The sequence below is a fragment of the Asparagus officinalis genome, chromosome 7 (assembly GCF_001876935.1).
Source record: "Asparagus officinalis chromosome 7, Aspof.V1, whole genome shotgun sequence".
Taxonomy (NCBI): Eukaryota; Viridiplantae; Streptophyta; class Magnoliopsida; order Asparagales; family Asparagaceae; genus Asparagus; species Asparagus officinalis.
This window is the reverse complement of record NC_033800.1, coordinates 54,601,989-54,614,330: the sequence shown is the minus strand read 5'-3', so window position 1 is coordinate 54,614,330 and position 12,342 is coordinate 54,601,989. Positions and strand designations below refer to the sequence as shown.

The 12,342-nt window shown below is 36.0% G+C and overlaps 1 protein-coding gene across 2 annotated transcripts; it reads left to right on the top strand.

Annotated features, from left to right (window-relative positions):
* Positions 151–9,890, top strand: LOC109848550 (F-box protein SKIP5). Of its 2 annotated transcripts, none has more exons than XM_020418106.1 (5): positions 151–314; positions 4,264–4,408; positions 4,481–4,559; positions 7,974–8,032; positions 9,055–9,890. In XM_020418106.1, the coding sequence occupies exons 1-5, from the start codon at positions 206–208 to the stop codon at positions 9,416–9,418; spliced, it is 756 nt and encodes a 251-aa protein (XP_020273695.1). In that variant the 5' UTR covers positions 151–205; the 3' UTR covers positions 9,419–9,890. The 2 variants fall into 2 exon arrangements, with proteins under 2 accessions (XP_020273695.1, XP_020273696.1); XM_020418107.1 differs by having other exon boundaries at positions 183–314; positions 4,295–4,408.

Genomic DNA, 12,342 nt, shown 5'->3' with positions numbered 1-12,342 from the left:
CGAGCCAATCCCCGGACCGAATGCACTCCTATAGTAACAAGATCTTTTTCTCGGATCATGGGTATCTATCCGACCCGGACGTTACCCGTTAAGGAAATGTCCAACCGACGACCCTGTCAAATATCCGAGTCGGTTTGCGGGGACACGGAAACAGAGCGAGGGTAGCGAGAGTTTCGATGTGAGGAAAAAGGGCAAAAAAGAAAACATGGAGGCGGAGAGAAAGAAAGGGAAGGGGGGGACGGTGATCTCTCCGATACAGAGCCTCGATGATGGATGCCTCATGCACGTCTTCAGCTTCCTCCGCCCGATCCCAGGTCTTTCCCTCTCTCTCTCTCTCTCAAACCCTAGAAGTTGACCAGTTCCATTTCGCTCTTCGATTGGTTTTGGGCTTTGCGGTTCGTTTTCCCTTGCTACGGATTTTGTTTCCCAACTGAAAGGAGCTTGATTAATTTACAATTTATAACGAAAGGTACTGCCTTGGACCTTAGATATGAGATTAATCCCTTGTTTGAGACATGTTTTGAAGTAAATTTTAGTTTTTTCGCTCTTTCCCCCTAATATCTCCTTCTTTTTTTTATTGAGGATTCGGTGTTTAGATTGCTATTGAACCAAAAGGAGCTTTTTTTTTATCTACCCATAACCTAAAAGGTGCAACCCTTAGAATTAGTACTCTGGTCAGCATAAATTTAGCCAAGAGCTGATATAATGTAAAATTTGAAGTCATGAACTATGCATTGTTTCCCTAAACATCGGTTCCCTTGTAAAATAAAATTGAAGTGTTCAACAAGGATCTGAGGAACGTCCGGGCTCAGAAAACGTTCTGGAGTTCATGATGCATAATTTGAAGATTGTAATTTCATAACCTACGATACAACTCTTACTCACCAATGTTGATCACTCTTAAGAGTGTCAACTAGAAAATTTTGCTTTGCACAGATGTTATGCATCTTTAAAAAAAAAAAAAAGCTATTTTGCAAAGCACCTCATTGTTCCTTCCTGATAAGCTGCATGTGCGTTGTTCTGATTTTCCAGTCGGAATGAGGCCTTGAGTATCTGAACAAAAGCATAATCCTAAAACAGGTCATGTAGATGACCCATGCTTTGGAAAATGCTAGGTGCCTCTAGGCGTCAGACCAAGCGCCTAGCACAGACGCTTGGGCGGGTGCTTAAGCGGAATCAAGGCATTTTTAAGCATCAAGGAAGACAGGATTCTTTTGGATGATTCGAAATCATATTCTTGTCATTTACTTGAGATGGAATTTAGTTATAGTCTTCTGAATTGATCCATTTTGACTTGGTCAATTCTTTTGATCCGTTACTATGCTTAAGTGAACAATATAACCCTTTTTGATGTGTTGTAGTCTGCGTAAGTGTCTCATGCTCTCCTAGGCGCTCGTAAGGTGTAGGTGTCCAGCCTAAGCACCACTTAGGTCTAGGCACCCAGGCGGGTGCCTAGACGAGCGGGGTGCCTAGACGAGCGCCCAAACCGCTTTTTAAAATAGTTTAGATGACTCTAGGAAAGACTTAATGAATTAACAATAAAATAAGTGAACTTCACTCTATTTGATATCAGAACCATGGTTACTTTTGTTTCTCTTCTTGCCTTAATCCCTTCTTGGTTAAGGAACATCATGAAATGGGACTTTTGCATTATGAAATTAGCCTTTATAACTTAAAACTGCTTTGAACAGATGATGTTGTCTCATATTTTGACCCTCTATTGCTATGTATGTGGAATGACGTTGTCACTTGCAGTTCATGTGAGGAAATCTTAGGAGAATTGGCACATCATTAGATACTTTTTTAGTCGAACTTCCTGAATGTGTTCCTCTTAAATCATATGAAAGGAAGGTCACTGACAAGTAGGAGTGGGCACTTAGCCGGGTCGGCCCACAAGCCCGCTCGCTCATCTCGTTCTTGAGCTCGGGTCAACCTTGCTTGGCGTAGGACGGGCCCGATTCTGCCCGCTACAGTAGCGAGCTGCGGGACCGTGCTAGGTCAGCCCAAGCCAAATGCGAGACAACAACCCGCTCGACCCACAAAGCCTAGCGAGCGGGCTGGACCTACATGTGAGCGGGATGGCTTACTTGTCCCGGTCCATGGGCTCGCACTTGGTTGGTAATAATATATATTTTTCTTTAAAGTTTATTGTAAGTTATTTTATTCTTGTATTTTTAACTAGTGGAATAATATTATGCTACTCATTGATGTAAACCTTGCTCCAAACTATATTAAATCTTTGTGTTTGTGATTCTATAATTGTATGCAAATATACAATTGTACTTAATAAAATTATTTTTTTAAATTATAATCATGTCATTATTAATTTGCTATTTACATATAATTATTAAGTGTTAAACAATATTAAAAACTATTAAAAATAATTAAATATTAAAATATAACAAAAAATAACTAAGTGGGCTAGGTAGGTTGACACATGTCATGGTTTGCCCTGCATGTTCTTAGGCCTGCGAGTGGGTAGGGCTGAGCTCTAGGCCCAAGAACAAGCGGCAAAACACATCTCGCTCAACTTGCTGCGAGTCGTGGCTAGCTGGCCTCCACTCAGGATTAGGCGGCTGCGGGACGAGACAGCACGGCCCGTTGCTCACCCTTACTGACAAGTTGCTAGTTGTCAATTGTGTAAACTGATATAGCAGTTTTCATTTGGGTAACAAAAAGGAGAAGTCTTTTACTAAAATTTGTCACTTCTTTTACATGTTAAATACTCTTAAAGCTTGTCAGGTACTAAATAGGAAATAGGATGTACATCAGGTTGCACCATCACGTATTAACTCTTATCGGCATGGAACAACTCTCTGTTTTTAATCTGCCTGAAACTATCGTAATAACATGCGCCCATAGTGGCCCCATTTATCAACATATTGCTGCTTCTTCTTTGAAGGAGATGCATCTTTCCTGATTCAAGGTTTGCAAGAGACTGATAGATGACATGGATCACACCTCTTTTAGTTTTTTTTTTTTTGATGTCCAATGTAGACACAACTCTTCCTTTTGGTTGTTAAGGGTGTGTGTCATAATACGGTTGTTACACGTCATTGTTGTTTAGTCCCACATTGGGTGGTTGTGAAGAGTTTAGTGGGTTTATAATGTAATCTAAGAGACTCAAGTGCAACTAATGCTAGCATTTTTTGCGGTTGATTGAGCCAAACAACATTTACTATTCGTGAATTCTACAAAGGACATTGTGTGGACAGACTGACAGGCCCAAGGCGTGATAAATGGATCAGAACAGTTAGGTAGTCGGAAGAGTGGAACTATGTACTACATGGGTCTAAATGCTACATTGTGTTAGTGCACTGGGAGCCACTTTTTGCATCTATAGAAAATCCTTCATAATCCACATTGTTCGGTGGTGATACTGGGACCAATTAGTTGTCATGTCGCGACAAGAATGTTACCTATGTAAGGTAGGGTGATTGTGATGCCCAATTGTGGTTTAGTCCCATATCGCGTGAGTATGAAGAGTTCGGTGGCATATAATGTACCCCAAGGGACTCAAGTGCAAAGGCTAGCACTTTCCTTCAAAAGTACATTTTTCTCTCTGTGGATCCCATGGCATACATTGCGCCCTGAGCTATTAGGCTCGGGGTGTGACAAATGATATCAGAGCAGTTTTTCAGTCGGAAGTGTGAAACTAGTGCTATGTCACGTGACCGTGGTGGGATCCATGTTTAGAATCCAAATTGCCCGGCAGTGATATTGGGATGCAGTGGTGATACTAGGGCATGGTGATACTAGGGCAGTCGAATTATCATGCCACAATGAGGACATCATCTATGTAAGGTTGGTGATTATGAAGAGTGGTGGAATTATAATGTAAACCAGTGGGCTCAAGTGGAATTAATGCTAGTATTTTTGGCAGTGGATTGAGCCAAACAACATGTTGCTCTCCATGGGTCCCAGGAATTTCAACAAGCTTGTGTTCCCGAGGCATGGCAAAGGTGCTATGGGATAAATCTTGATTTATTATGTAGTACTTTTTGTATAAAACAGAAACTGTTGGATGAAGAACTGCGTATATGTTTCGCCGCCATTAATCCAATAGACTCAAAACATAGAATTTTCTACATGTTACTGCTTGCTATAAATTCCAATTTGTGATGCATGTTAATGATCATGAATTGATTATTTGACGTCGCTATGTGAGAGCTGTAAACTCCATCGTATTGGATGCACTTTTAAAATTTTATTGCAAATTTGATTTTACACGAGCTCTTTTAGCACCCTGTTGTTGAATTGCAGATCGATATAACACGGCCCTCGTTTGCCACAGATGGCGGTTCTTGGCTTGCCATCCTCGGCTATGGTTGCGTGTGGAGAGACCCATCAAAAACTTGAATGAGCCAGGTGTATACCCCAGCCTTGAGGCTGCAATTTCTGCTGCAAGGTTAGTTGATAATATTTTATTTCATGTAAAGAAGAGATGTGGTGGATAACAGTGTAACGTTTGTGGTCGAAGACCTGGTGACACCATTTTGATCGCTGCTGGTGGGAATCATGTTGCCTCTAATATTCAAATAAAGAAGCCGCTATGCCTTGTAAGTCAAAATTATTCATAGTAAATGTTTCTTCCTACCAGCCAATGTCATGAAATCAATTCAGGAATAAACGTCTGTGTCATAGGATATCATTGATTATATGTGTTGTTGTTTCATTAGGGAATTAAAAGATTCCGTAGTTTTGTCATTTACAGGTTGTTCATGTTGTCGGTCCTTGAACTGGTTTCCTTGTCCTTTACTAAAAACTAGCCACTTTGCATGTGCAAATGCACGTGCCGGATATTAAAACTTATTTTTCAAAAAAAATTATTAAAAAAAGAAAAAGTAGATAGTCATATTTTTAAGTTTATAGTTATAAATGTTAATGTTATATTCTTTGATTTAATACTTCATCATCATTTTATGTTTTTGAAAGTTCTAATTTTCAAAGATTTATTTAGTAATTAAAAAGATACTTCATGATTTGTTGTCCATGATTGTATTCCATTCTAAAGATGATTAGGAAAAAAGATCTTTAGTTTGAATTTGATATACAAAATTTCCCTTGAAAATTTGAGATTCCTAGGTTTAATAAGTGCAATTGCATTATTTTAGTTTATTTTTAATTTCTATTTGAAAGATTTGTATCCTCCTGTAGAATGTTTTTTTTTTCTTTTTTCTGTTTTTCTTTTTTGGTCTGTTCTAGAATGTTTATTCCAAAGTTTTTTTCGTTGTGTTGTCTGTTAGGGAGGGAGTGTGATAGAATTTTTAAACTAATTGTGTATTAAAGAGATGGTACAGAGGGAGGTGTGAAAGAGTTTATATTCATGTGAAATGACATAATTATAGTAATTGTTGCCCACCATTTTATTCCATTCTAAACATGATTAGGAAAAATCTCTAGTTTGAATTTGATATACAGAATTTCCATTAGAAATATGAGATTCCTAGGTTTAATAACTGTAATTGCATTGTTTTAGTTTATCTAATTTTTATTGGAAACTTTGTTATTTTCTTGTAGAATGTTTATTTTCAAAGTGCTTTTATTGTGTTGTTTGCTAAGGAGGGAATGTGTTGAAAATTTGAAATTAATTGTGTATAAGAGAGATGGTACATAGGGAATTGTGAAAGATTTAATATTCATGTGAAATGACATAACTACCCTCTTGTCTTTAGTGAATTTGAAGGACATTCCTTCTCTCCTTTAAATTTTTTTGCCCTGCAAAGTTTTTAATATAGTAGCATAGATACTAGAGACAGTAAGTATGATTTTGAAGTAAATGTCTATAGATGTGTGAAGAAAATTAAATGACATACATTACGGACTCTGCAGTGTGGAAACGTTAATCTGTCTAGATCCAAGAAAGGAAGGGACCTTATTTTAACATAATAACATTAGGTTTCTCTTGAGCAGACAAACACAGATTTTATAAGGTAATTTTCAGAAACTTACCATTAACTATTAGATTTTGCTTGAAAATAAGAGAATTACCATAACATTTTTGGGTTTTTTCCCCCTAGAAACCACCTTAACAATAGGGTAATTATACAGAAACCACCTTTCATTTTCAATTTAACCTAAACCCCCTTTAAAGTTAGTTTTTGTTGCAATCAACCACCTCCCAGTCGAATTATTCACTTGAGACATAAAATTACCCTTAAAAAACTTGCATTCAGTGTACATTACTCATTTTTTAGTGTTTAGGTCTTGTTAGGATACCGCTCACGTACCTTAAACTTGAATTCTTTAAGCTTATTTTTTATTTTTTAGTGAAAATTTTGACTAAGATGTGGTTGATTGCAACAAGAGCCTCCTTTAAAGGTGGCTTATGTATAAATTGAAAACTAAAGGTGGTTTCTATATAATTGGCCTATTGTTAAGGTGGTTTCTAGGGAAAAAATTAAGTTTTTAATCAGCAGAAACCCATCTAATGGCGTCAACAACATTGGTAAAAAGGCAAAACTGCTCCTATTTGTTGACTTCCAGGGGAAAAAAACTGAAGTGGCAAACATACCCAAGTAATTTACTTATACAATATAACTTACATTAACAACGGTTAGTATGGTAGGTCCATGAAAAAAGTCCATTGTAGGTTTCTTGTTCGGTCATTTTCCTGCAAAGTCCCTAATAATTTGTGTTAGTTTTCTTAAGCTTACTTTTTTGTATAAGGATGCGTAAATCACTTTCTTTATTCAAAGAAGAAAAAGAAGAAAATAGAATTGTTTTATTATTTGAAAAATAGAACAACATACTTATTGGAGGTTTATACGTTAAACCTTAGTTTTTTGCATGGATGAGAACAGGAAAAATTTGAACATTTTAGGTTGATTCTCTTACATAATGAAGATATCTGCCTCGCAGATTAGGATATTCTATTGTGTGGTGGAGTTTTAGTTGAATATAGTCATTTGTTGGCTTTTAGAGAAAGCGTCTCTGACCCTGCAATCTGCTATCTAAGTTAATTGTCTAGCCATGTCAACCCAAAAGGTTTGATGCTCACCATTCTAGCACATTTCACCTCAGGCAAGAAATAATCTGCAGGTCCTTATACATGAAAGGTGATTTTCAGAAGACCACCACTAATTATTAGGGATTATGCAGGAAAATGACCTAGCAAGGTAACAGGTAGACATGTTGTCACCTTGTTGTTGCTCTTCACATTCAGAACTCCTACTCCATCCATTCTTCTAGGCTAGTAGAGTTGCATTACTGTAATAACCTTGTCTACGTTTTTAATGCTCATTTACACCAATATTGCTCTTTCCTTTTTTTCACCTCCCTTCAGGCTGACCTTACCTCACATCTTAACTTCATCATCCTTTTCTACTTTAGTCCAATCATCCAGTAATGTGCGGCATCATTACTTGCACCCTCCTTTTGGCCACCAGAACCCCAATGAGATTGTCCTCCCCTCTCCAAATTCGTTCGTAGTTCAAATCAGGGTGAGAATTTGATGTCTGGATTGTATTAATCTGTTGCTTTGGATAATGCTTGTGGCTTCACAACCATACATATGGAAACTTATGTTGGATATGGTCTTGTCGGATATTAGTTGAAGATACTTGCTTTATAATCATTGGTCTGCTTGAAGATTTGCCCTGGTGTTAAACGCCAAAATATTCTATTTAGTGAAATATGCTATTGCTTAGAGAGCATATTTAATAAATGATAGTCTTGCATGGTATGAAGTACATTTACGAAATGTGTCGTGCTTGAAAGAGGTTATTTTTTCAGCCATTAGGTTTTGCCTTGGATGCAGCAGGTGTTTGGTGAAGATACTGACCTCATGGGTTGGATACTTTAACCTGCATTTCATCCTTGTTTTCTTTGTGAATTTTACTGTTTTTTTAATCTATAAAACATAGATGAACTTGAAAAAGCCCATTTTGCAAATATGATTTGGTGTACATTTTCCTTACTGTGAATTAAAATAATTTTGTGCTGCCATGCTCTTATTTTCTTGTTTTGATCAGATTGGTGCAGGCGATCTTCCTGATGACACAGTCTTAACCTGTGCACGTGGTTCTGATAGGTATGTGGCTAGTTCCATTTTATTTATGACTTTCGTGCTAAGTAAAAACTATACGCCGAAGTCAAGGTTCTAAGTTGTTGTGGTTTGGTCATGGGTGGCCCAAAACTACTAAATGCCCAATTTACTGCAGAAAATTAGTGGTGTGAGGTGCATCCAAAACTAATCGAAATCCAATCCTGAGTCTGTCCGAGCTGCCCTGTTTTGATTCATATACACTTCGATTACACATCTTTACATATCACTTCAGTTTTCACACGTGCAAAAGATCTAGATCTTAAAAGCTTTTTACTTGTGCATCACTCTCTTAAATCCTTTTTTCTTTGTTGGAATACCATGTGTGCTACCATTGTGTAAAGGTGAAGTTCAAAACTATTTGATCTCAATCTTGGTCTCATGTGAATATGTGGAATAAAATGAACAGTGCATGTTATCAACAGAAACCACATAATGGGCACATGGATGCCGTCATCTTGTTCCGTATGTTATTATTTGTTATCATGACCCTGCTTGCCATGAGGAATTTTTGACTAATGGCCTTGGATCAAGGGACATGTTATCTGGACATGTAAATTATTCTAAAAATGAGAAACCGGTGGTTTCAAAATTTTCTTTATCTTCATAATTTCGGTTACAGAAAGCATGTTTTAACAGTAAAAAAAAGATACTGGTTGATGCATGGGTAGAAAATCTTGGAAACATCATCGTTCTTTGTACTTGGATTATTTTGGATGTGGGTCAGGATGAATGATGAATGATGAGGATTTTCTGAAGAATGCCCCTCATTGAGTTCTGACACAACATAATGCTCATTACTTGTCGCCTGCCAAAATTTGACCACCCCATTTGTAACTCAAACCCAATCAGAATACTAACCTCTCAAAAGTGCACCCAAAAATCCTGATGCGTCTCAAAAAAACCCACCCAATTCGACCTATGAACGGCCCAAGTCCTACTCTTGTTTGTCACTCTCTACGAAAACTCAATCCAAACGCTTCAATATGCATTTGTTTCCTTTCAAGCAGTGCACTGGAGTTTCTATCGACATGCAAGGTAGCCAACCTTACCATAAGAGCGGAGCTCGGTTACTGCCTTCTCCACCGAAGCGGAAGGCTGACAATTGAAGGGTGCATCCTTCAATGTGAAGAGAATCCGTTGGATTACCTCTCCTTCCCTATAGTGAGTACAGCCAGCAGCAAAGTTGATACATTTTCACCAGCACCGAAGAGCCAACAGCAGCAAAAGATTGCAGATAGCGTCACTGTTTCAGAGACGAGGATTGAAGGAGGTGCGAAGGCGGTGTGGACCAGTGGGAACTTGGTGTTGCGGCATGTAAGGGCAATTTATGCACGAACTGCAATCTTTTTCTGGTTCACTGTTGGAATTTAGGGGGAAAAAATCTCATATGAGTGCCCTCTAGAGAAACTCATATGAGGAGATAGGAGATAATGACATGCGTCTTGGTTGGAAAAATCAGGAAACATGCGATGAGGAGATGGGAGATAATGAGCGTGCGTCATAGTTAGAAATCAGGAAGTGACGCATGTTTCGGCACTTGGATGGTTATTAAACAAGGTTTAAGATCTGTACTGGGATCACATTTCAGATCTCCATTCTCCCTATAAAAATTTCTACAGAGAACTTTCAGTAGGGTGGGTTTTTTTTTTTTTTTTGGTCCTCCTTTTGAGACGTTAGCACCTGGGAGCCTAGTGTGAGACTCTGTATGTCATTGTATTTGTTGTAGACTGCAACTCTGCGGGTTAAATTATGTTTATCTTGTAACATTTGAATTTCCCTGTGAAATCACCGAGTTCATTTGTTATGTAGGGCTGTGAAAAACAGAGCTCGGTGTTAACTTTTATGTTCAGTGCTTTGAAGGTTCGGTTTCTTTCTTAGGTTGTCAGCACCATTTATTGGTACTAGGTGAGGAGCACTTGCGTTGCAAGTTGGTTACTTTTTTGAGTTTTTTATTTACTATAATTAGGTCGGGAAATGGTTTAAAATATATTAGAACTTTTCGGATGTCTCTGGACATAACCTTGTTGGTTTCAATCTCTTGCTTCCTTGAGGAATAATAAAGTTTAGAGTATTTTTAATAACATTATAGATAATAAACAATCCATCTGATAAACTTGTACAATCGCTTGTTTAGGTTTTGAATTTATTTCGTGAAAAAATATGAGAAAAAGTAACTTAAAGGGAAAAAAATAAAGATCTAGCATTAGGGCCTGTTTGGATTTGTAGGGGGTGAAGGGAAGTTAAGGAAAACTGAGAGAATGGAAGAGAAGGAAGTTCCCTTCTCCTTGGTTACATCCCAATTTGGGGGGTAACAAATTTTATACTATTAGGGGGTGAACCAAGGGGAACTAGGGTGAATTAACTTCACCTCCTAAGTGTTCCCAAACAAGGTGAATGGAAGTGAATGATTCCCCTAACTTCCCTTCAAGGTGAATGGAAGTGAATGATTCCCCTAACTTCCCTTCACCCTCATTCCCCTCAATCCAAACAAGCCCTTCTTAAGCATTTGGAAGAGGTTTGAGTGTTAATAATGTTAGCACGCAAATTAAAAGTGAAATTAATAGAAACTGCTAAGTAAATCCATGTGAATTATAATGGATGGTCGTTTGATCGATTCATTGTTATTGAATTATGAGGCCAAGAGTGCATAGAATTTGCAGTTAGATGAATGGATATTCTATTGTTATCAATCTAACAGATATTCTATTGTTATCAATCTAACTAATCCAATACTTTTTAGCATTACATATAATTAATGCACTTATATTAAATATTTATAATAAGTAAGAAGATGAAAATTACTCATTTGAATAATATCTCTTAATTGTTTGAAGGATTGTACTCCCAGTAGCTTTATCATCAATGAATCCTATAATTATACAACATACATAATTTTTTAATTCAATAAAATGAATAATTATTCGTAGTAACTTTCTAATCATTTGAAAAAACTATTAATTTACATTATTTTAAGGATTTTCTAACTGAAAAAGAATAGTGACTGAAATAGAAGTTAAATAACAAATCTAAAAAAATTGCGTTTTATTAAAGTCTACATTTTGGCTTCAAAATATTTTTTTTGGAATTTATAAGACTACCTAAATTGTGTAAACAATGTTGTTTATCTTGTGGACTTAGAAATAATATGTTTGGATTTTTGGCCTATGCTAAAATTTTCTAAAATTACCCTTTCTTATAATTTTGTTATTAAAATCCTAGATTTAAAATTATAATTAATTTTACTAAAACCATAATTCATTATAAAAATATTTTGGACACACTTATAGTGGAATATCTTTTTTGTTTATGTTAATTGTTAGTTTTAGTTTTCATAGAACAAACTAATTGTATAGAGCTATTTTACATGTAAATTTTATGTTGCTCTTTATATATAAAACAATTAAAACTATTTTCATGAATGAACTTATTTGTGGTTTAAATTCTATGTGCTAAGATATCTGGGTATCCGTGCTTTTATAAATGGTAAGATAAATGCTTGTTAACAATCTTGCGGGGTATTTTGAACATCCCTTCAGTCAACAACAGATCTAAATACCATGTTTTTCCAATCATTAAGAAAAACATAAATGGAAATCGTAACAATTTATAATTATCCATATGCACTCAAAAAATCTACATGAATGAAAAATGTAAAAGAACCAAAAGATAAAGTATAAAAAATAAATGAAAAATTATTGAAAAAATAAATAATTATGAATGATGAAACTAAATATCAGTAAATTTTGTTTATAAAAGGATATGTACTTTAAGAAAATAAATAAATCATAATACACTACATATTTATCAGTTGATCGATCAAATAGAAGTCAAGCGTTGCCCACGAATCCGAGAATAAAAAAATTTTAGTAGTTGAAAAAAATCATTAAAATAGGGTGATCTCATTAAGATTCTAAATCTTTTTGATATTCTTACCTCATGCAAACATATAAAACCTATTAGGCATGTCCTTTCACTTAGACTCATAGGCTATTAATAATCATTATTGAAATTTATAGTGCCAAAATGAGCCTATTCTAAGACTTTTCTTATTAAATTGCCACTTAATAGCAAACAAGTAAATTTGGAATATTGAGACCACTTTTTTATCCACTTTAACCAAACTCTATCATTGATTTAATACTAAATTGTGGTACTTTATTCTCAAGTAAACTATATGGAACTATTAAAAGTTTACATATGATCAACAAACACTATTCTTTCATAAAAAAGTAAAACAATAAGTAGATTTATGCACTATTGCCCACTAAATTAACCAATATGATCCGCAGTTAAGT